This window comes from Ursus maritimus, unplaced genomic scaffold, assembly GCF_017311325.1.
Source record: "Ursus maritimus isolate PB19 unplaced genomic scaffold, ASM1731132v1 scaffold_18, whole genome shotgun sequence".
In the NCBI taxonomy this organism is placed as follows: domain Eukaryota; kingdom Metazoa; phylum Chordata; class Mammalia; order Carnivora; family Ursidae; genus Ursus; species Ursus maritimus.
In genome coordinates, this window is record NW_024424230.1 from 46,288,285 (window position 1) to 46,311,930 (window position 23,646).

At 48.1% G+C, this 23,646-nt stretch overlaps 1 protein-coding gene across 13 annotated transcripts in view; it reads left to right on the forward strand.

Moving 5' to 3' along the window:
* TMEM241 (transmembrane protein 241) overlaps positions 1 to 23,646 on the forward strand; it is a 107,298-nt gene that overhangs the window by 47,606 nt on the left and 36,046 nt on the right. For 5 of the 13 annotated variants that reach the window (XM_040632650.1, XM_040632649.1, XM_040632651.1 and 2 more), the window contains 8 exons: positions 903 to 954; positions 2,761 to 2,809; positions 3,273 to 3,359; positions 3,781 to 3,826; positions 4,966 to 5,001; positions 9,113 to 9,222; positions 18,017 to 18,086; positions 21,890 to 21,983. In XM_040632650.1, coding sequence (XP_040488584.1) covers positions 903 to 954; positions 2,761 to 2,809; positions 3,273 to 3,359; positions 3,781 to 3,826; positions 4,966 to 5,001; positions 9,113 to 9,222; positions 18,017 to 18,086; positions 21,890 to 21,983 — 544 coding nt within the window. Of the gene's footprint in view, positions 1 to 902; positions 955 to 2,760; positions 2,810 to 3,272; positions 3,360 to 3,780; positions 3,827 to 4,965; positions 5,002 to 9,112; positions 9,223 to 13,114; positions 13,192 to 18,016; positions 18,087 to 21,889; positions 21,984 to 23,646 lie in introns of all 13 variants that reach the window. The other 8 variants (XM_040632654.1, XM_040632655.1, XM_040632656.1 and 5 more) reach the window with 6 other exon arrangements.

Below are 23,646 nucleotides of genomic sequence, written 5' to 3' on the forward strand. Positions count from 1 at the left end.
GGTAGACACCAAACCTATTAGGGTTCTCCTCTCCTCCCACCGAAAACCTGCCTAATTCTGTGCGGTCCCAGAAGCCCTTCCAGCCACCTCCCTCCACTCACCCCACCCTTTGCCTCTGAGTTCCTTGGCAATCTGGGGCCTTGGAGTCTTCTCGAGGCTGTTTGTGCGTGTGCCTTCAAAGTTGCCGAGGCTATAGAGGAGGGTGGGCTGGAGTGGAGGACCTTCCTGTGCCTCGGGATGACTCGTGTTGTGCTGACCTTCCCAGGACTGTGAGGTCCCAGCTCTGAGGATTCCCCCGTATCAGTTCCCCCACCCCGGGCCCACTGGCCACGCCAGGTGGGTTATGCGGATTTGGCAGGAATGCCACGTGAGTGATGTTGTGCCCTTCTCAGTACGTCCTATCAGGAGGCATATGACATACACCTGTCCCATCACTGGCGATGTTAAGCTTGATCATCTGGTGAAGGTGATGCACAAAAGATTTTAACGTGCTTTCCATGGTGTTCTCTTTTTCCTAAGCGGTAGAACTGCAGTCTGATTACCCAGTTTTCCACTAGTGTATTTTTGGGGATCTGTGGTTTAAAAATGTCCTATTATCTGTTTCACGGGCATCCTGTTTTTCTCGAGTGAGCCAGCCGTGGTTTTGCAAATGTCCTGCAAGTGCCGGTGTCTGGGGACAAGGCCAGCTGAGCCCCAGGGAGGGAACTGTCTGGTCCCCGGTGGAGCACCCAGTTGAAAGCTGCATTGGTAGTGGGGTTCTCAGAGGAGGAAGGGGCACGGGGCGGGGTCTCGCAGGGTCTCGATCCTGTGCTCGCTCCACTCAATGTGTTTCAACCCCCACGCTCTCCGGGCAGCCTTTTGATGTTGAAAAGTGAAGCTGCCTGTTTTATCTCTTTGCATAGTGCCCTTTTCCTCCTGGCTGCTGCAGGATGCCTACCCTTCAACGACCCCCAGGTAAGCTCAAGGGCACTCATTTTGCCTTCCAGGTGTCTTTTACTCTCCAAAGCCTGCAGAACTTCCTAGTCCTTCCTTCGGAAATCAGAAGAACCCTCGCCTATGCAAAAGCTTCCAGTCTGCATACCTCTAGGCCAGCTCACTCCTTTTCGGCAGGCCTTCACTTCTCCTCAGGGCTGCAGCAGCCCGGCAGAGCTCTGGCCTCTGGGTGCAGGGGCGGCTGCTGATGGCCCTCCGTATGCGGTTGGAGGACCCACCAGCCCCAGCCCAAGTTGTCCTAGCCTTGTGCCTTGAGGCAACGTTCATTTTCCCTCTCATCCCAAGGGCTTCATCTGCAGATTTTCACTTTGTTATCCTGTGTTTTTCCTTATTAGGCCCTGACGACCCACCCCCTTACCCCCCAGTAGTCATTTCGTTATAGGTCTGTTTTCTCTCTTTTCTCCCCCAGCAGTTATTAAGTCCCCATCAAGTGTCAGGCACTGAGCCAGGCTCTGGTGACACAAAGAAGAATTGTCCTCATACAGGCAGAAGTCAGAGTCTAGGCAGAGCAAGGGAGAGGAGGACAGACAAGAAACAGATAATTATAACACGGGGAGGCCAGGGCTCTGTCGTGGGGAGATACAGGATGCTGTGTGGCACCTAAGGAGTCTCAGGGACCCGGGAAGTAGGAAGAGCTAACAATTACAGGGACCTAGCTATGTGCCAGGCTCTGGGCCAATGCTTCATGTGCCTTATGTTATTTAAAATCTCACAGTTTCACAAGGAGAAGGACTCTTATTGTCTCCGCTGCATAGCTGAAGAATAATGAGGCCCCAAAAGTCACCAGCTAATGAATAAGTAAGGATTTCAGAATTTACACCAGATCTTTCTGATGCTAGAGCCAGACTCTGCTCTCTGGATCTAAATCTTGGAGGGTGAGGAGGAGGTGGGCGGGAGAAGAAAGCAGGTGTGGGCATAGTCAGGGAGGTGTCCTGCCTTCCTGTGATTCAACTTTAGTAAGCACTTACTATGTGCGTGCCCCTGTGCAAATTCCTGCCCTCCTGCAATTTACAGGCTAATGGATGGTGGAGAAAGAGACAGGTGATAAATAGAATGTGTCATGAGATAAGCTTCTATGGAGGAAAATAAGGAAGGGAAGAAGAGACGGAGTGTCCCTCGGCTGAGTTGGTGGGGGGAAGCATTCGGGCTTGGAGAAGTGCAAGTTCTTTCTCTGGAGAGGGTGCAGTAGATGGGACTGGCGGGGTTGACAGGGGCTTGTCCTGGAGATCCTTGGGTGCCATGAGTTTGAATTTTATCCTGAAGTCACTGGGGGACTGTTCAATGATTTTTTTTTTTTAAAGATTTTATTTATTTGACAGCACAAGCAGGCAGAAGGAGAGGGGGAAGCAGGCTTCCCGCTGAGCAGAGAGCCTGATGCGGCACTTGATCCCAGAACCCTGGGATCATGACCTGAGCTGAGGGCAGATGCTTAACCGACTGGGCCTCTCAGGCACCCCAAGAAACCGACTGTTCAATGATTTTAAGCAGTAGGTGACACCATCCGATTAGTGTTTTAGAGACACAGCGTGAGGGCAGAGTGGAGAACGGGAAAAGGGGTGCTGGAGGCAGAGAGCCCTATTAGGAAGATGTCGGAGGCATCGGGGTGGGAAATGAGGATGGACTGGCGGAAGGCCGCAGAGTCCTCTCATGGCACCCTTGCTTGTCCCGGTGCATCGACATTTAGGGTTTCTGATTGCCACACCGGATCCCATTTGTCTCTACTTAGAGCCGTTTGTTTTTGTTTTTGTCTTAAATCCTGTGTTACAGTTTGATCCCGGTGGATATTTCTGGGCTGTAATTCACTTATTCTGCGTAGGTAAGTTTTTAAAAGAATGCTTACTTAAATAATTGAGGCTTATTATTTAGACCTTATTATATATCCACTTTTTGGTGACCCTGAACAATAGGAAGATTACAGACAAGGTGTCAAGGTTAAACTTAAATGGGCATTTTTTAAAAAAGATTTTATTTATTTGACAGAGAGAGAGACAGCCAGCGAGAGAGGGAACACAAGCAGGGGGAGTGGGAGAGGAAGAAGCAGGCTCTCAGTGGAGCAGGGAGCCCAATGCAGGGCTCGATCCCAGAACCCTGGGATCACACCCTGAGCCGAAGGCAGACGGCTTAACGACTGAGCCACCCAGACGCCCCAAATGGGCATTATCTGATCTGATTTTCCTGTTTTGGAGTTTTCCTCAAATGTTCCCATTTCTGATATAGTCTCCTCTTTTTCTCGACAAACATTAATTAACTCACCATGGCTCTGGCCCTGCTTACTCAAGTCTACTTGGTCTTCTCTAAAAATGGTGAGAAGAGATCCAGAAGTTTGTGTCAGAAACACTGTCCTTCAGCAGCATACCCAAAGAAATGTAAGCGTGGGAAATAAAAGGGCCATCTGACTTTATTTCCAATCTCACAGTCAGTGTTTCTGGTCTGCAGTCTTAGGGGGAGAGCAGGGCCCTGGCTTGGTTACACATGGTTCAGAAATGCAGTGTGTTCCTTTCTCCTGCCCACCTTGCAAAGGAAGCCGGCATCTTCCTGTGAATTGTATCCTTCTGCTGATCACACGAGCCCGCCCGGCCCAGCATTCTCTGTCCTGAAGGGGCGTCCTAGGGGATTACTGTATTCGCGTGCTGGACACCCCCCGGGTAGTGTTGTCGCCCCCTGTCGGCCAGGGGCATCCCTCGTGGGAAGAGTGGCCCTCGCCGGGGTGGATTTCGGGCCTCCCTGCAAGTGCATTCCCTTACGCAGGATGTCCTGTGTCAGTAACACACGCTGCTTCGTTTTCAGGGGCTTATAAGATATTGCAGAAGGCCCAGAAACCCAACGCGTTAAGGTAAACTTTCCAAGTATGGTGGGCTGTTGTTTGGTTCAAGCAAAGGGGTGAGACCCACGGTGTCGTGAGCATGGTCTGTTCAACCGAACACTCTGCGCAGCTGGGTTGTGGTGAGGGCAGCAGCCTGGGGTCCCCAAAGCCGATTCTCCTGCTGTCAGGCTGTTCCAGGTGGGATCCACCGGCACGTGATGCTGCCCGTCATGGGCAGTGGGCAAAGAGCAGGGGAACCTCTGCCCTCTTCCTTCAGGGACAGCTCTTTAGATGACATTTTTATAAAAATTATATGACCCGCTGCTTTGGGGCCCCAGTTTACTTCTTCCAGCTCAGAGGCCAGCTCTTTTTTCTTGTTTCCTCAGCCCCTTCCTAACTTGACTTTGATTAGACCCAGAAGTTCCCCAGTCACGAGCTCTGTGCTGGGATAAAATGCGGCCTCTGTTGTGCAGCCTTAGCAAATATAAATGAAAGAGAGGAGTGCCGGCGTGGGTTGGCTTGCAGTGGGAGGTCAGAGGCCCTGGACTAGCCCACTGGCCTCTGGGTTTTGGGGGACCTCCAGAAGGACCCCTGGGAGAAGGTTATACACTCGGAGGCTGTGACTTTCAGTCCCTGGAACACCTTTTGTTCTTTTAATGAAGTGTTTCTGCAGCAAGAAGCCAGTGGAGTTGCCAGATAAAATACAGGGCGCGCAGTTACATTTGAATTTCAGGTAAGCAGTGAATCCTTTTTTTAGTGTAATATGTCCCATGCGATATTTGGAATATACTTGAACATGATTCTTTATCTGAGATTCAGATTTATTTGGGTGTCCTGTATTTTTGTTTGTCAGCTGTCGTGGCCCTAGGAGCCAGTCCAATGGCCTGAGAGAGTAGACTCACCTTTCACAGTGGCAAATGTACACATAGGAGGTAATCTGCCACAGGTGAAAATGTGTGTGATACGAGTATCTAGGAAGTGTTTTTTAAAAATGAGCCAGGAACAAGTTTTGAATGTAAAGTACCCTTCATATGGTTTATTGACAATTTTTAAATGTAGAAACTTAACCATAGATATAATTTATTAGCATAATATAATGACTCTTTTGTGTATGTAAAACACTTCTATTATTTCATGTTTTATCTTTTTTTTTTTTTCTTATTCCTTAGTGACATTGACCAGCAGTACTTAAACTATACATTCAGGTAAAATATAATTTACATTTTCAAACAATTCATATCTTTCTAGAGCTAATGGACTTTTATTTCCCAATAATATTTTGATTAGGTAGTTCTGAGCCGATGTGTCTACCAGAATGGCAAGCTAAATAATTTGTGAGACGACTAGACGTTGAGAAAGCCAAATAGTAGTTCTGTCCTTAGACCAGGCAAGAGGGACCTCTTTCTGGCTCCACACGGCAGAAGGCCATGCCTCTCCCCATGGGTTATGGAGTCTGTAAGGCTAAGGGGACATTTCTTCCCAGAGCCCACACCCTCCCTTTTAGCTTGGGACCTAGAATTCCCTGCCCAAGTGGTCCCGAGCTCGACTCCCAGGCCTTCTATCTTCCCAACTCATTCCTAGACCCAAAGAGTGTCCAAAGACAGGCTGTTAGTGGAAGAGGGGGTGTGCATGGAGGGGAACTTGCAGGCCGATGTGTCCACACCCAAGTGTATGAGGACTCAGTGTGCAGGATGGAGCCTGGGGTGGAGAGAGAAGGGGGCTCACTGAGAGCCAGGAGCCAGAGGTTGGCTCGGTCCGTGCCGCCATATTCTGACATGAAGCTCCAGGGACTCCAAGAATTCTAAATTCTAATCTAGACTTCCAGGTTGTTTTGAATGTATATTTCTTAAGGTAAGGTGAAGTTTGAGGCTTGATTTAATACATTTAAATGTGGTATATAGACTGCCGTTCGTACCCTTTCTCTGAGCCGAGCAAAGAATAGGGCTCTGTCTGCTAAACAGAATAGCTGGGGAGTATTCTTGGAGTTTCGTGGTCTCTGTGCACTGCGGGACCTAGCTGAGAGGGAAGAAGGGTGAGATCTGCCGCTGCAGCCCAACTTTGCTCTAATGCAGCAAGGCTTGCAAAGATGACCCAGGCTGGGGATGTGCTGCTCAGCCGTTGGTCGTGCTGATTTCTGCAGGAAGTTCATCTTAAAACGCTCAACATGAGCTGTATCCTCCATCCGCAGATAAAGCCCATAAATGTCTTAGTTTATTAAAATGCCTTTTTGAAAGGATCCACCGCAAACATGGCTGTGGGCCTCTTTTGTACTCTGCTGAAAACAATCATTAGTTCCACTCTGCCCGGACACACCAGCTGCCTTTTCAAGAGACGCTTCTGAAAGTGCAGAAGGCTCTGGATGTTTAACATGTTCCCGTGACATCAGAACACTTGGGGCAGTTCTTTTCCTCCGTAGAACTTAGAGGCCACTCGAGTGGCAAAGGAATAAGGGGATGGAAAAGTGAGCCTCTGTGGCCCCTCGACTCATCCTCCTGCCAGCTCCCCACCCCGCCCCGCCCAGGGCCCGGTGCTCGGCTTCCTGGCTGGGCCTCCACACACCCGGCTAAAGCCACAATTCTGTTCCCGAGTCTTCTTTCAGTCCCTGTGATGAAGATGTGTGAATTAGAGTGAGGGCCGCCACTCGATTTCCCATGGGCCCTGGACACCGAGGGGCCCCTCGGATCCGTGCAGCAGCTGTGCTGGTTGGTGCCAGCTGGGAACTCTGTCTGCCAGGACCAAGAACTGGTTTGATCCCCATTTTTTTTGAGAGAAGCCAGTCGTTGAGCAGGTCTCTACTTTGGCACATAACTCCTATTTTCTTGAGGGTATATTTGCTCCCTGACCCTGACCTTCCAGTGTTTCTCATGTAAACAGAGGTCTAAGGCTTGAGGCAGATGGGAAAGGAGGAAGGCAGGAATAAAGGAGGAGGTTAGATCTAGGGCTGAAAATAAATGGAATGTTTAAAAATGATCCGGCCTTCACCAGCATTTTAAGAAATTTAGGTAAATTTATAAGGAATGAATGTTATGGGATGTATGCCCAACACCATTTCCTTTTAACACAAGCAGACATTATTAAACATTAAATAGAAAATTATTATATGTTGTATGTTCCCTGCTGCTACTCCACTCCCTCATTTTGCAGGTGAAATTGTGGGTGTGTGTCAAAGGGAAATAGACGGGCGTTCTGTCTGGGGTATGACTTTGATTGTACTTCAGGCTGTGGAGAACATGTTTTTCTCCTCTTTCCCCATTATATTTCCTATATAGGAAGTAAAGGAAGGTTTTTTTGTTTTGTTCATTGCCATATCACCAAATGAGAACAGTACCCGGCACTGACCAGACATTCAATAAACAGCTGTTGAATGCATTTTATTTTTTATTTTTATTTTTTAGACTTTTTATTTTATTTATTTGACAGAGACAGCCAGCGAGAGAGGGAACACAAGGAGGGGGAGTGGGAGAGGAAGAAGCAGGCTCCTAGTGGAGAAGCCTGATGTGGGGCTCGATCCCAGAACACTGGGATCACGCCCTGAGCCGAAGGCAGACGCTTAACGACTGCGCCACCCAGGAGCCCCTGTTGAATGCATTTTAAAAGGCTGCTGTCCATCTGTCGTGATATCCCTTTTATAGGAGTATAATTTCCCCTTTAGAGTTTACGTGTCGTCTGTAGTCTTAGAAATATAGGGGGCTTCAAGTTATACTTCTCTTCGAACATAAGCCCACCGCAAGTACTCCTAAGGCAATTAATTACAATTCCAAACACATATGCAGCGCCTGCTGTATGTCTGGCCCTGCTAGGCACTTGGGATCCAGAAGGAATAAAATATTGTTCTTGCCCCATAGGAGGTCACAACATAGGAATTAAGAGTGGTATGCCAATATATTTGCAAAACTCAAATAGGGATTAGAGAATCCACTCTTTTATTTAATTATTTCTTCTTATTTTTATTCCCTAATATTTTATTTCGGGGACACCCTTTGGGATGATGCCAATGATGGGATTTGGGGTACCATGGCAAGCTCTGGGAGGTACCTTGGGATGGAAAGGGGCCTCTTTTATCCTGCCATAGGAGTCATAACTTCTGCTGTTGAAGTTATAACCAAAAGGGGATCCAGTGAGATAAAATAATGGAGTATATACAGGGTCTGTGTTTGCCAAAGAAAGAATAGATGGCAAGCCAAGGACAGAACGTCTCCAGTCTTGTTTGCATATTTTTTGCAGCTACGTGTAGGGCCTGTCAAACAAACCTACAACTTCTGAGTGACCTAACACGTGACTCTTCTTCATTGCCTCTTTCCTGACCCTCCTCTCCTCCTGCCTTTTTGCATGACGTCACTCCTCTGAGCCATCAGACAACCAGTGCTTTAGGGGCAGAGCGAAGGAAGAGATTGAGAAAAACAGAAATTGTGCGAGCGGTTAACCCCGGAGCAGGGAGGGGCAGGGCTGTCAAGCTAACGGTGGCTTCCCCGTTCAAACTGTCCTCCACACTGCCTATAATGTCACCGACTAGAGACTGGTGGTCCTCCATCCTGGTACCCTTTAGAGCACCCGGGGGCTGTAACAAGGAAAACAACTGATGCCTGGATCTTGCCCTTAGAGATTCTAGCCAGGGTGTGGGCAATTCTGATGTCCAGCCAGCTTTAAGAACCAGAGTAGGCTGTCTAGCATTAAAAATTAAAAAATTCCCTCCTATCCTTGGATAAAAAATTGTATTCCTAACCTCTCACCAGATAGCTGCCTGCATGGCATGGAGTTGTGATGGAAGAGGTGTAGGTGGGCTGGGGCAGTGTGAAGGCGCAGTGGGCGGGTACTGGGAGATGGGAGAAGCTTCCAGAGAGGAAGATGGGAGAATACCAAGGACCAATATGGCCTGCATCAGAAGAACACTCCTCCTCGTCATCCTTTTCAGCTCATATCGCAAATCAGTCCAGGTAGTTTCCAGGCACGTGGTGGATGGGATGGATCGTTTTGTGGGCTGTCTCCTTGGAAATTCAGCTCACCTTCTACAGAATTAATTTTATGGCAAACAGATTGATCTCATGCTCGACAGCTAGTTTTCCGACGGCAGCCTATCTGTAATTCAGAGTCTGCTTTGTTTAGCTTACCCATACTCTTGGCAGACTAGGTGAGTGTGGTGATAAAGGCCGCACGGCTGGCCTCGGAGTCGGCGTGGGGCCTCGGCCCATCACAGGGTACGGTCAGCCCTCTTGCCAGAACCTGAGGCATCTCAGGAGATCTCACCCTCTCATTGAGGAGTGAGATCACTTGGTGCAGATAACCCGCTCTTCGGCAAATTTCCCTGTTTCCGAGCAGAGCGGGCAGAAACGTATGTTGCTGTGCTCTCAGTGCTGGAAAGACTTGCTCACTGCTCTGCTGTTCCGTTTGCAGCGTGGTGCTCCTGGCACTCGCGTCTCATCCCACAGGTAAGTCAGTTTGCTTGTTTTATGTTGCCCATTCAACCCTGTGCTCTGACCCGGCTACATTTCTGAGGGACATTTTGTAAGAGAGCGTGGCTTGCCTTCCTGGATGGGAGCGCCGGGGTTAGGCATTGCCCACGTATTTGAAACTGGTCTCGGTGACCCATTGTGGATTTATCACCCACGAATTTATTCTTACCCCTTCTTGAATTTTGTCATCTGTGTTTTCATCTGGTGTGGCCTCAGCTGTCCAGACAGGCTTGTTATCTGCCAGGTAAACCAGTGCTCGCCTTTTCCCCTTCTAAAGTTTCTTCTTCAAACGTCCAGAGTTGCTTCACTCCTAGTGAGAAAGGATTTGGTGAGAAAGTTCAGTTTCACCCTACTTCTGACTGACGTCCTTTCACACGTTTATATATGTGATCCTGCAACATTCGTAATTGCAGATGAAGGGAGTCGAGTTTTAAAGCTTACCTTTGCCCTGTTGGCTGCCTCCGTTACTCTAGAGCTGTTTTTCAGATGCAGGAATTGCCCACAATACTGTGTTCCATTGTGGTTTTTTTACTCTGAAAGGTTTTGAAGTGGATGCCAAACACAATGAAATCGCATCTGTGTGCGGTATGGCTGGAAATCCACATTTCATTGGTCGGGCTCCTTCAACGCATGCTTGTTGGCCATTTGCTGGGCAGAAGGCATTTCCCAAGCCCTCCGAGTCTCAGTTAAAATGAGAAAGGTGAATCGGGTTATTTCTAAAGCCCTTTCCAGCTCCTGTTATGCCCAAAACAAAGACGGCTTTCGGTCGGTGCCTTTAGCCGCTTCGGGCTATTAGAACTAGTCTCCCAAGAAAACAGTCGATAGTGACGCAGTGCTTCTGGATTGTATGTGACCCATCCGAACCCCTGTCTCAAGAGGATAATTTGGATTACTTTTTTCTCAAAGCATTATTCTACACTTGCCCACACGAGTGCATAGCTGCTGTTTTCCGCCCATTCCCACAGCCCAGGGTTATCTCCCGACTATGACGTTTGCTGCTGAGTGCCCTCTGCACGCTCGTATGTTGAAAGCCTATCCTTTGTAAGATAAAAATGATACGAAACCCCCGGTGTGAACCCTAGCTGTTTCTGCTCACCCGTACTGCTGCTTGTCTGCCTTTGAGTCTATGCCTCTTGTCTTTCATGCAGTCGGGAGGTTGCCACCCAGGAGATACTCATCAGCCCCTGAAGCACCCTCCCCTTGCAAATGCATTTTGGTCAAAGCCTTTGGAAAATTCGCTGCTTCTCCTTGGTTTGCATGCTCATTTGCTCCCTGAGTGATTAGTGGTGGATTTGGCTGACTAATTCTCACCTAAACAAATCACTCTGCCTTTCAACTAAGAGGTGATGCTCGTTCGTTTGTTACTCATGACTCTCAGAGCTGGAAGGAGTCCTAGTGATTATCCAAGGTGCCATGGCCTTTTACAAACGAGGCAATTGAAGCCCAGAGCAGTTAAGGGATGTGGCCAAGATGGTGCAGGGGAGGTGAGTAGCAGAGAGAGACCAGAGTTTAGGTCCTGACCCTTTTCCCGGGGTTTTTCTTTTTAAATGCTTTCTCAGGGATCCTACTGTTTATTATGAAGTCTCCCGGCTGAGTGAATACTTTTATATGATTTTATTAAATTTCCTTCTGGAGCTTCTCTCGGTTTTTGTTTTTATTTTGTTTTGTTTTTGAGAGAGAATATGTGTGCATGCACGCATGCGAGAGAGCAGGGGAGGAGCAGAGGGAGAGGGAGAGGGAAGGGTGAATGTTAAGCAGGCTCCCTGCTGAGCTCAGAGCACGATGTGGGGCTTGATCTCACAGCCCTGAGATCATGACCTGAGCTGAAATCAGGAGTTGGATACTTAACCGACTGAGCCACCCAGGCACCCCTGGATCTTCTCTTGGTTTAAGGGGCATTTGTCTACCAGTTGCTGAGCTGTAATAGTTTACATAGTTTGGCCAGCATTCCCACATTTCACCTTGAGTTATTGCTTAACTTTCAGGCCAATGCAAGAATATCTTGGGCACTTACTTACTCTCTGAGCACGCAAAGTGGTCAATAGCCTGTGGTCGTAGAATGGCCTGGGAAGAAGAGTAATTTAAGATAGGCCCCAGATTCTTTTTGAGGTTATGAAATGCTCTAGAACTCAGTAGTGGTGATGGTTGTACAACTATTAATATGCTAAAAAACCACTGGGTTTTAAAAAATGTATAGGGGATATGGGGCACCTGGGTGGCTCAGTCAGTTAGGCATCCGACTCTTGATTTTGGCTCAGGTCATGATCTCAGGGTGATGAGATCAAGCCCCACATTGGGCTCTGTGCTGAGCATGGAGCCTGCTTAAGGTTCTCTCTCTTTCCCACTCTCTCTACCCGCCCCCAACCCCCTCCACTCTCTTTCAAAAAAAAAAATGTATAGGGGATAAAAAACAAATCATTCTTTGGAGAGAACTTGTTTGGAACTCAGTTATATCAGAAAAAGATATTTACAAAGATTAATTTTCCTTGAGATTATATTTAAAAAAAAAAGAATGGACATCAGATGCTTACTTCCATTCCTTTTGCAGGCTTTGATCACTTGCTATGGTGAGTGATTGATAGGTCTGCGGTGGGCAGCTCAGGGAGTTAGTTGTAAAGCCGGTGAGATTCATCAGAGAGATACTGGGTACACTTCTCTGGAAGGACTCCTGGATGCAGGTTTGGTGTGTTGCAGTTTTCAGGTAGCTGAGATGATTGTCTTTGAAGAAGCCAGGTAAAGAAAGATGGGCTCCTGAGAAGGATTTTGCTGGCCTGTGAGACCGGCTGTGACCCTGTGGCAATAGCTGAGGTGGCCTTGGCCTCCCTTGCTGTAAGTGGCTGAGGCTCCCCACTGAAAAGATGCCCCAAAACTCTAGGGTTCAGGAGGACTTCAGGCCTCAGTAGCCATCATAGCAGGCTCGAGCAGAGGCCCCGTTAAGGTGGGTGTGGAGTTCTATACGAACTCGTGACAGCCTTCCAGAAGAAGCCACAGATTTCCATCTTTACCAGCATCAAGTCCAGCTTCTAACCCACGAGCATCCCAGGGAAACACTAAATCTCACCTACTTCTGCGTGTATGAAGGTGCTCTGCATGTGGCCACCATGATCCTGTTTGTTGCTTTCTTAGAACTTTTACAAATTGTGTGCCAAGGGGCCTTAAAGACGTGTGTGGCTATTTTTCTTTTCACCTCTGGTCGATGGATGCCATTGACTTGAAACCTTACTATCAACAGGCTGGTCCTTAAGGATCTGCTTGGGTCAGGAATGTTGAGTAGCAAAACAATCTTGACTAGAATAGGGAAGCTGCTTGTGAAATCCACATGAAGAGAGACTATCTAGATTTTAATTAGCTTTAACTTTTAGAAACTCTCAAGGCCGCTACATTAACAGTCGTGGTCTAGCTAAACAGTGCTCTGCTTTGAAATTTTGCAGTGCGCAACCTGAGCAACTGTAAGCAGTGGCTTTTTGCTTCAAAAAGCACTCAGGAACAGTAAAATCATTATATTTGTTGGGTAGAGTGGATCACTAAGACAGATTGATATTAAGGGAGAAATTTGGTATGAGGTGATGGAAGCTCAGATATAGAAGAGTACTGGGGGATCAGTTTTTCTCAGCTTTTGAACCTAAGTCAATTACCCTCAACTCTTTGATGGGTCCTGATGATGTTTTCTCATAGCAGTATACAACTGATTACAAAGTTTAAGCAAATAAAACACCAGAGGAAAATCTCCTCCAGAAGTATTCTAGGACTGCTGAAATGGGACAGCTCCAATTCCTTCCAATTTGTTAGCTTTCTCATTGGACTCACAGGTACTCTTGTCTATTTTTAAGTTAGAACAATCCTTTATTCTTTCCCACCTGCTTATTAGACTGTCCATCTAGAATGTCCGCGGCAGAGCCTGAGTATCAGGGAGAGCATGTTCCTGATTCCCCACACCTGCACCAGGTAAGACACAGTGAGTCCTCAGGGCTCTTGGGTGCAGTGTTTTTATGAAGGATCTGTTAACAATTGGTGGCATTTTATTTTTTTTTAAATTTTTAAAAGGTTTTGGGGCGCCTGGGTGGCTCAGTCGTTAAGCGTCTGCCTTCGGCTCAGGGTGTGATCCCAGAGTCCTGGGATCGAGCCCTGCATCGGGCTCCATGCTCCGCTGGGAGCCTGCTTCTTCCTCTCCCACTCCCCCTGCTTGTGTTCCCTCTCTCGCTGGCTGTCTCTCTCTGTCAAATAAATAAATAAAACCTTTAAAAAAAATTTTTTAAGGTTTTATTTATTTAAGTAATCTCTACACCCAATGTGGGGTTCAAATCCACAACCCCAAGATCAGGAGTCATATGCTGTACCCACTGAGCCAGCCAGGTGCCCTACAATTGCTGACATTTTAAAACAGGGCTTTATGCCTTTCAATTTCTTTTCACCTCTTCTTTTTTTCACTTGTATCTTATTTAGTAGTATTTCTAAAACATTAAAAAACTGAGGTATAAGGGCGACTGGGTGGCTCAGTTGGTTAAGTGTCTAACTTTTGATTTCAGCTCAGGTCATGATCTCAGGGTTGTGAGATCGTGCTCTGTGTCAGGCTCCTCACTGAGCATGGAGTCAGCTTAAGATTTTTTTTCTACCTCTCACTCTGTCCCCCGCCCCGCTTGTGTGCACGCTGTCTCTCAAAAAAAAAAAAAAATGAGGTATAATTTCCATATATGAGATACACCTGTGTAGCTTACACTCCCATGAAGATATAGACCATTTCTGTCACTATAGAAAGTTTCCTCTTGCCCCTTCCTCATTACTCCCTTCTCACCTACCGCCAAAGCCACCACAGATCTGATTTCTGTTACCACAGATAAGTTCTGTTTATCCTGGAGCCTCATATAAATGGAAACACACAGAAAGTGTTCCCCTGTGTCTGGCCCTTGAAGATTCAGCGTAGTGTTCAGGGATTCATCCAGGTTGTTGTATATCACTAATTGATATCCTTTTATTGCTGAGTAGGGTGCTGCTGTATGAACGTAACACCTTTTGTGTATCCATTCACCTGCTTGGACTGTTGCCAGTTTTGGGCTGTTATGAATAAAGCTTCCATGAACCTTCTTTTTTTAATTTCTTTTTAAAGATTTTATTTTTAAGTAATCTGTACACCCAACATGGGACTCGAACCCACAACCCCAAGATCAAGAGTCGCATGCTCTACCAACTGAGCCAGCCGGGCGCCCCCCACCCCATGAACATTCTTATACAAGACTTTTTTGTGGACTTATGTTTTCATGTCTCTTGGATAAATACCTAGAATTTCTGTGCCTTAGAAGAGATGTACGTTTAACTTTTGGGAAAGTGCCAGTTTTCTAAAGTGTTTATGCCATTTTACACCCCTAGTCAGCAATGTCTGAGAGTTCCAGTTCCTCCACATCATCACTAACATTTGATGTTCAGTCTTCTTTTAGCTAGTCTTCATGGTCTCTTGATAGTGCTCTTGACTGAGCTGCCCTTCTCACTGATCCCTGAGTGACTAGAAACATAAGTGTTTCTGTAGATGCAGGGGATGGCCCTTTGGGTCACAGCCTTTGGAGTGCATTGGGAGATCAGGTAGCTAGTTCTCTTTATCCTGAGTGCAGACCCTGCCGCTTTTCCCCCTTCGGGCACTGCGTTTGCTCCTTGGTGGATGGAATCTACCTCCCCCTCTTATCTTTCAACCTCATGATTCACGCAGAGTCTTCAGGAATCTTGGAACCTTGCTTCCCCTTGGGCCATTTTAAGCACACTAGTAGAGAAGAGAAATTCTTCCTCTGTTCGAAAGTTTGCATTTTGTCTTCATATTGGCCCCCTCTGTTGTGTGTTGAAGAGGGAGAATTTCAAGGACCCCGAAAGCAGAGAGACCCACAGAAACCGGACCCAGAAATGCCCTTGTTACCTGGTGTGCCCATTGCTCATGTGTGAGATAAAGCCGGTGGCACTGATTACTTCTTAGAAATGACCTTCCATTTTCCTGCTTCTTCCCAGGGCTAAAATCTGCTGAGAGGAAGTTTTTTTGATGTTCAAATATCAGTTAGTCTTGAATGTGCTAAGATCGGGCCACACTGTTCACTGTGGCAATTTGTTGCTCTGATCTTCAGAGAAATCGGATTCACTCCCTCTCAGAAAGTCAGCAGAATTTTAACTGTGGCTCGAAAAAGCAAAGGGTCATGCTGCGACGAGCACCGGCTGATGTCTAGAAGTGTTGAATCATTATTTGTCCACCCAAAACGAGTTCTATGCTGTATGTTAACTGGAATTTAAATAAAAACCTAAGAAAAAAGTGAAGGCCTAACTAGGACTGCGTTGCCAAAGGCTGCGTGTTGCTTCCACAAAATGTGTCTGCGACTGTTCGGCTGCATAATTTGTGCTTAAATTGTGCCTTCCACGATAGCTGGTGCAGGACCTCTGTCTTTCGAGCATCTTTACCAATGTTTCAGGGTCCTGAATTTAGTTCTTACGAATTTGGGGCAGCCGGCCACACCCTGCCTCGTCTTCAGGGCCATCTGTAGCGCGGTCATTAACCTCTGCGGGTAGAGGATGGCGTGCACCCTCCTTATTGAAGAACGGGAGGAAAAGAGGAGCCAGGCTGAAGGCATCGGAGGGGAAGCATTTGGGGCACATTTGAAATGAAGGACCAGTGTAGCCAGCTGGAAAGGGGAACGTTCTCTGCAGGGGAAGCAAGAGGAGTTAGGTGTTTCGGGTGCTGCTGGTTCAGTCATGCTTAGCCTATGCCGGGGTGATTCTAACACCGTGGACAGGAGATGAGTGAGGTGGAGGCCCCCCTCTCAAGGACTTGATGGTTACGGAAGGAGAGGCAGGCATGGTGTCAACTAAGTACTGTGTGGGAAATGTGTAGGCTTGGAAATGGCTCAGATAAAGAGCGAGCTGTTCTCTCTGCAGGAATTTATAGACTCCGTTTTCAGAATTTAGGTGAAGGTGATCATGTAACTGGTAAATTCCCTAGGACCGTGGTTTTTTCCTTTGTCTTCCTCCCCCCCAGCCCACCTCTGACCACTGCACGGCTCGGCAGAGCCCCCCGCAGCCCGCGCAGGGCTGGGAGGGCTGTCAGGGCTCTGCGAATCCCGTTTTGATGAGAGCCTGGGTGCAGAGAGGAGCAGTGCCTGAGGAATCTCGAGGTCCTGCGCTTAGCTTATCTCCTCTCTGCCCTTCCTCATCACCAGGCGGACTGCACTGCCGTTTCCCTCCCACTGAAAGGGAAACTGGAAGGGGGCCAAGAACCACAGCTGCCAGAGAGACAGAGCAAAACCCTGCATGCACTGTCCCTTTGCCCGCCTGCAAGGGGGGCGGGGGGTGGGGCTCCGGCCGCCCTCTGGGGCTGGGTGCCCAGGGTTACCTCGCTGTCACTTCTGTGCGGAAAGGGATCCCGCAGAAATCGTGCTCTTCACGCACTAGATGTCTGAGCCTGATGATGTTTGCCAAGCCCCTCCACCAGCGCAGGTCCGCATAGACAGTGGAAGCATTCAGGGGAATCGTGGCAGGACGAAAGCGTGAGCTCTGAACCTCTTGTTGGGCTTCAGGAAAACCAGATCCCAAGAGACCCTCCTCTTTGTAGTTAAGCACATACACATATGCACAAATGAAACAAAACAAAACAATAGTCGTGATAAAAAACAAAATACAACCCTCTAGGGAAACGGAATTCGGGCCTTTCCTTCCCAAGAGGTGGTTGAATTATTTGAAATCGGTTTGGCCTCTGAGGAAGCGTAGCAGCCCATTGTGTCTTGTTCTGGAACTCTTGCTTGCTAAGTGCGGTGATGAAGGCATTCCTGCCTGTGTGCTGCACCGCTCAGCTAACACACTGTGAGTCCTTGGGAAGGTCAGCCTTTCCTGCTCCGGTCCATCCCGATCGGAGAGACACACCGAGGCCGGGGGTCTGGAAGATCTGGCTCCTCCAGAGTCTCAGAAACTCCAGATTTGGGAGAATTACGCTATCTGCTGTGGAAATGCTTAATTCCTTTTCTCTGGACATTTTTGGAAGGCTTTCTGCTTTTTTATTCTCCTGACTTCTTGTTTGTGACCAAGTTCAAATTCCACAGAGGGAAGCAGCCAATATGTGTGATTATTTCCTCTTGCACCAAGTGGAACTAAAAGAATGAACTTACTTCACTAGAAATAAATGTACCCTTTGGACCTTAAACCCAAATGAGTAAGCGCGGTTGGTCTGGCCCCTGCACCATTTGTGCAATAATTAAACACAAAATGAAAAAAAGATGTCAGAGGCATGCATTCACAATCTTTTTTTAGACATAAGGCAGAAAAGAATAGAACAATGTTTAAAAAAAAAAAAAGGATTCTTTTTGTCTTACACTCCGCCTTGGGCAGGGATGGCCGCCGGGTGATAAGGAAAGATGGTAGGGGTTGGAGCGACTGGGGTGTACATTCTGGCTTCCCATTCAAGAGTTGTGTGATCCTAGACACATCCCTTCACTTCTCTGAGCACCAGTGAATTGGGAATACTAGAACACCGTAGAGTTAGTACTGGGACTGACAGAGATGTTGTTCGTAGAGCTTTCAGCGTAGGGCCCTGTGCGGGACAGACTCTCACTGAATCAGCGTGATGACCAGCATGCTATGATTTTAAGTTGATGCCACTAACACAGAAACCCTGGGAATGGAAGAGGGAGTTCAGAGCCGGGCAGCTCCGTGCTCAGATGGCTGCCGTGCTAAAGGCCCTCACTGGTGTTTCACGGGGAAACTGGGGGTGGGGGTGTGGGGGCCATTGTCTCACCCTTGCTGTACCCCTTAGGTGATCTCTTCAGTGTCCTGGACTTTCCATTCCTGTATTTCTACAGATTCCATGGCAGCTGCTGTGCCAGGTAAGCTTACCCCATAAACCCCTGGCCCCGTTTGTCTGTTTTCGTCAAGTCCAGGGTCACTGCCGGTTGTCCAGATGCGGGGCAGAAGAGAGTGGTGGCTGGGCAGGAGGCAGCTCCCTCGGCCATCTGCGGGTTGTCATCAACATCCTTAGGTGCGCAGGGCCGGCCTGGGGGACCCGTGTCCTGCTGAGGTTCCTTGGCCAGGGCGGTGCTTTTCAAACTCGCAGAGGAGCCGAGAAGCCTGCGGTTCTTCTCTCCAGAAGCTATTCCTAAACAGAACTTCAATGTATAAAATGATGCATTGGGGGAAAAAATGATCCATCAGATTCAGTTCAAGGGAAGATTTGGGTCCAGAATTGCACCCGCTCAGCTTCCTCCTTGGTCCTTGCTTTGTCCCTAAAGGGCGCCCTCCCAAAAACCTTGACTGGATCCCAAGATCCTGAGAAACAGGTTTTGGAAACCAGTGACTAGCCGACATCTAGACCACAAAGTGACCCTTACTACGTGGCCTTGGGAGGTACTGAGACCGGTGGGATGGGTACGTATAAATGGAGTTCAGGCCCACCCTCTCCCCACTTTCTTGCCATGATTCCCACGTTGCTTGACTTTCTTGTGCTGAGAAATGGAAAGGCTTCTGTAGATAGTCTCAAGGCATGTGCTGATATGGCGGGAAGCCCAGGCTCGGGTTGAATGCCAGCCTTGCTGCTTGCTAATGTGTTTGCTCTTTGGGCAAGCTGTCCTAGTTCTCCCAGCTTTAGTTGAGTTTCCTCATCTATAAAGTGGAAAGATAATACCACTCCAGGGTGATGGCGTATACTAGATAAGGGGTGTGAGCTCCAAGCATCTCGCCTGGCCCATTGCTATTAGCTGCTCAGCTTGACTATAGTCAACTAAATGCAACTAAACGTCCACAGACCATGAGCAGTTGCTAAGCCAGACCACTTCTTCCCGCACATAACAGGTTGTACCTTGTGAGGGGGTGACTCCTTACAGAGTCAAGAAGCTGGTGTGTGGTACGTACTGTTCCTTTTGGGGTGTGTTAGGACAAAAAACAATCAATATTGGACAGTTTGCATTTGAGCCTCAGAATGACTTATTTATCATCCTCAACTAATTTTCAGGAAAATACTGACCGAATTCATCTTTCCAGCTCCTATCAGTTTGGTCAGGCCTCGTCAGCTGCCCGTTAGCTCGGCTCGGGTGGCGTGAGTGTTAGTGCCGCTCTGCTGTCTGCGGACTTGCTTCCCTGTGGGTTTGGTGTTTTGGCAGCACCAGCAAGCACAGTGCGGAGGGGAGGGCAACTGGCATTCGGTTCTTTGAGACAGAACAACACAGTTCACAGCCCGTTCGTGCTGGCTTTGTGGGGTGACGGTCTAGCTCCATTTCTGCCCCTTTCAATCTGCAACTTTCTTACAACCCAGCATGAGCATTCAGGGTTTTATACTTAAAAGATTTGGAAATCTTTGCTTGAATTGATGTGACTCCATTATGTTCTACCCCCTCCCCCACCCAGCCGCAGGATGAAGCTTGACCTCTTTTAAGAATGTGCCCATTTTCCCCACGTCATCTCATGATTCCTCCATATCTCAGCCTAAGGGTTGTCAGCTTCAGAGGCCCTGGAGGAACTTAGAAAGAGCCATGGAGGCCTGAGGGCACGGTGGAAGCCGTGACCCAGAGACACATTAACCGGGAGCCCAGGCTCTTTTACTTCTGCGGTCCTCCCATTGCTTTTAAGGTCTGCCTCCATGGCGAGGAGTAGAAGAGCTGAGTGTGGAAGGAGAAAGAGAGGGGCCCATGAGTAATTTGGAAATGATTCACGGGCATACCAGTCAAGGGATGGGAAGGAGTCGTGGATGCTTTCCCAAGCGTGTTGGGCACAGACTGGGAGTGGCTCTGTTCTAGCAGCATCTGTGTTGAGGGGAAAGGGGATGTGGAATCATGCCCTTCCTCTGGCTGGAGGTGGGGGAGGGTTGGAGGGGAGGGAGTATGGGAGGCAGCACAGGCACCTGCGAAGTTGTTACCTCCCTGGAGGCAGGGGTGGACGCCACCAGGAGGAGGCTTGGAGTGCCGGCCACCTTACTCTTCACTCCCAATATCACAGTGGCCGTGGGCACCTGCAGCATCGCAATCTGTCTTTGGGTCAAGAAGGTATCTTCACAGTGAAGTCTGAAGCACTGTGGAGAACCTTCGAAAGAGCCAGGAAACCTGGATTCTAATTGTGGCTGGGCCTCAGTTTGCTTGTTAATAAAGTGAGATTTGGTGCTATGGAGGCTTTGTGTTCTGAAAAGTCTCTGATTTCCGTAAGATAGGACGAGGACCACTCTGCTTATTCCTGCTTTAACAACACAGAACCTGAGGCAAGAAAAAAAGGGACAACAGGGGGGTGAGTCAAGGTCACGAGGGTCAGTGGGCACTGCCCAGGTCACTCAGTTTCCAGCCTGCTGCTTAACCACTGGACCTCCTTGCCTTTCGGGTGTGAATGACTGACCGTCTTCATCCATAGCTGCCCAGCCTTCCATGAATCAGATGCAAATCTGAACAAACTTTACAGGTCATCAGGGTCCAAAAGGCTGAAATATACACAAGGGAACTCTCATCCCTGTCCTTGGTCCTGCCCCAGGAACGTGGCTGTGAACTAATCTAATCTAATGAAGCAAAGGCACACGTTTCTGTGAAATTTGGCCTTACGGGTGTTTAATTCAATCCAACCTGCTTCTAAGTAAACCTGTCGAACATTTATGTCATACCTACCATGACCAAGGCACCGTGTTTGGCTCTATTAGGGAAAACACAGGGAAGCCCAAGATTGGGCCCTGCCCTCTCAGAGCCCATGATCTGGGTTGGGCCCCCACACCAGTGCCTGTAATAAAGGTGAGATGACAGGGTGCCACTTGAGACCCTGGAGGTAGAAATGAGCTACAGCTCATAGGACCTGCCTCTGTGGTTTGGTGTACGACTCCAGTCATAGCTCTTGCTTTTCAATTTCTAATAAAAGTCACACTCAAACCCCCACTTGCATATATTTACAGGAAGTCAACCTCTATCATGCAGTCTCTCTGCTACACTCTCTTCCCCAATTGCCCTGCCTGCAAATGCAAGGAAGAGTGACCATTCTGTTGGAGTGCCCTTTGCTTTGTCCTTGACCACACAGTGATGCTTTCAAAAGTGGTTCCAGCACAGGTCACTAGTTCCCTGTCCACTGCTATGCCAGTGCCTTGCTGCTCCAGATCTCTAGAGCTCCCCGGGGGGCGTGGTTTCTCAGGTCATACACACTTGGGCTTAGGCATCATTCCCAAAGCATTCCATCTGTGTAGCTCAGCCTGGTTTGGGGGACGTCTGCTACTGGAGCCAGCCCTCCCCTTCAGATTCTTACCTTGAACCCAGGAGTCGGTCCAGACCCTCTGTCCCCATATGGTGAGTTTCGCTTTGGAAGTCTTTTTCTGGCAGTTTGTTCTGCTTGAAAAAAGTTGAAGTTCTACCTTGGCAAGCACCAAGCTCCAGAAATAATATGGGAGGGAGCAGGAGGTATTGTCCTCCACATTTTTTTTCATCCATGATTTAGCCAGAGACTTCCCAAGTTTCTATACTCCTGCCCCCACTGCCCGCTACCCAGTGGAACTCTCTTCTCATACCTCCTTAGAAAATTAGAGCTTCCCGGGTTTTTAAATCCAGAGATCACTAGAAAACCCAGACGAGACACAGGTTCTGTAATAATTAGAAACTAACTGGTAAAACGTACAAGAAAATAGCTATTGGCTAAAGGAAGACAAACCTCACTAATAAAAGAACATTTTCTCTTCCAGTGGATTGTTAGGATTCTTTCTCATGCTCAGCACAGTGAAGCTGAAAAGCCTTATGGCCCCAGGGCAGTGTGCAGCCTGGATTTTCTTTGCTAAGGTAAGAAAGAGGGAAGGAGTGGGGGGGAAAAGTCGGTTTCACGTCCGGTGTTCTTAGAGCGTGTGTAACGTCAGGTTTGATCTTCAGGAAATCCTTTCCAGTCAGGGGCCCTGAGCCTGATCCTTCAGTCATTCTGATGACAATTTCTGAGGTCCTCTGCCCATCTTATCAGCATGACATAATCTTTATCACACTCCTGGAGGGGATAATCCCTTCCCTGAGTCTTAATTTCACCATCTGAACATGAGAGGTTTTGCCCCCAGAAATCTCTAAGTCTCCAGTTCTATGGGATGGATTCCTGGAGACGTGGGACAGGTCTTCTCTTCCTTCCTCGGGGCTGTGAGGGTGTCCAGAGCCCAAGTGACTTGCCCGACAGGTCTCAGTCTGTCAGGGGTGGTAGAGAAAGGAAAACAGACAAATGGCCAGATAGGAGGACTTTGATGAAGCCTTCAAACAACAGACTATTCTAAGAATGCCCGTTGCATATCTGATGATCATGGTTGAGGCATAAGATAGAGAGGTGGGAAAATGAGGAGCAGAAAAAGCAGCTGTGGGATGCTCAATCGTGACTGAAATGCTTTGGGACGAATTTTTTTCTAGCAGAGCATTTCCTTTCTCTCGTGTCTGTGAAGGAGGCGAGTTACAAGGCCCTAGGTGCTGCTTCTGAGAAATGAGATTTCTTAATTTAACCTAATGAGATAATCGTTTAAGATCGTACCTTTAATTATCTTTATGTTTGATGGTTGATTTTTTTCCCCCAGAAAACAAAACCAAACATTTTTTCTTCAAAAACAACATTTCACAGTAATATTTTTACCTCCATAGGTCTGCTTTTTAGCGGCATTAATAATTCTAATTACAGTAAAATGTAAAGAGTGGCTGAGATACTGACTTCCAGCATGACGGAATGAGGAGGTTGACAGAGCCTCCTCCCAAAAAGTAATTGGAAAGCTGGGGAAAGATTGTCAAAAATATCCACTTCAGCTCTCTAAAAATTGACCAAAGGCATACAACAAGCTGAGAAAGCAAGCATTTGTTCATGAAAACTGCCAAGCTTTGGGTAGGAGCGATGTGAGCGTGTGGCGGTCTTACCTAAGGTCACTCCCATTCCCTCCTCCCCAGCTCTGTCAGTGTGATATTTCACCCAGAGCAGGGCAGCCCTGCTGCCGCTTCCAGAATACTCTATTTGGAGTATTTTTAGTTAAAGCATCCATGTCAGTGGTAAATCAGTAAGAGGAGCCAGTAACTCCACTCTCTTGAGTTTAGAGTCCTCTTTGGGGCAAGCAATGGACCAGTGGCCTAGCTGAGGACTTCGTAGGTAGTTCGGGGAGGTGAGACAGCCAGCAGGGGCTTGATAGCTCTCCCATGTGTCCCAGATTGACCGTAGTCTGTGTGCACGAGTGGCAGAGATGGAGTGCGCCCAAAACACCCACATGTCCCTGGCCGGCAGAGCCTGCATGCACACACAGGAGATGGGAGAGAGCCAACAAAAGCTGGGGCAGACATGAGAAACGTCAGCCTAAAGTTTGAGTGTGCTCCCCAGCCCACACACAGTCAGAAGCAGAGAGAAGAAGCCTTTCTGGCTGAAGGTGTTTGAACAAAACCTCTGACTGGTCTTTGCTAGAACACTAAGCTACGGAGACATGGGGATGACTTCTAGAAA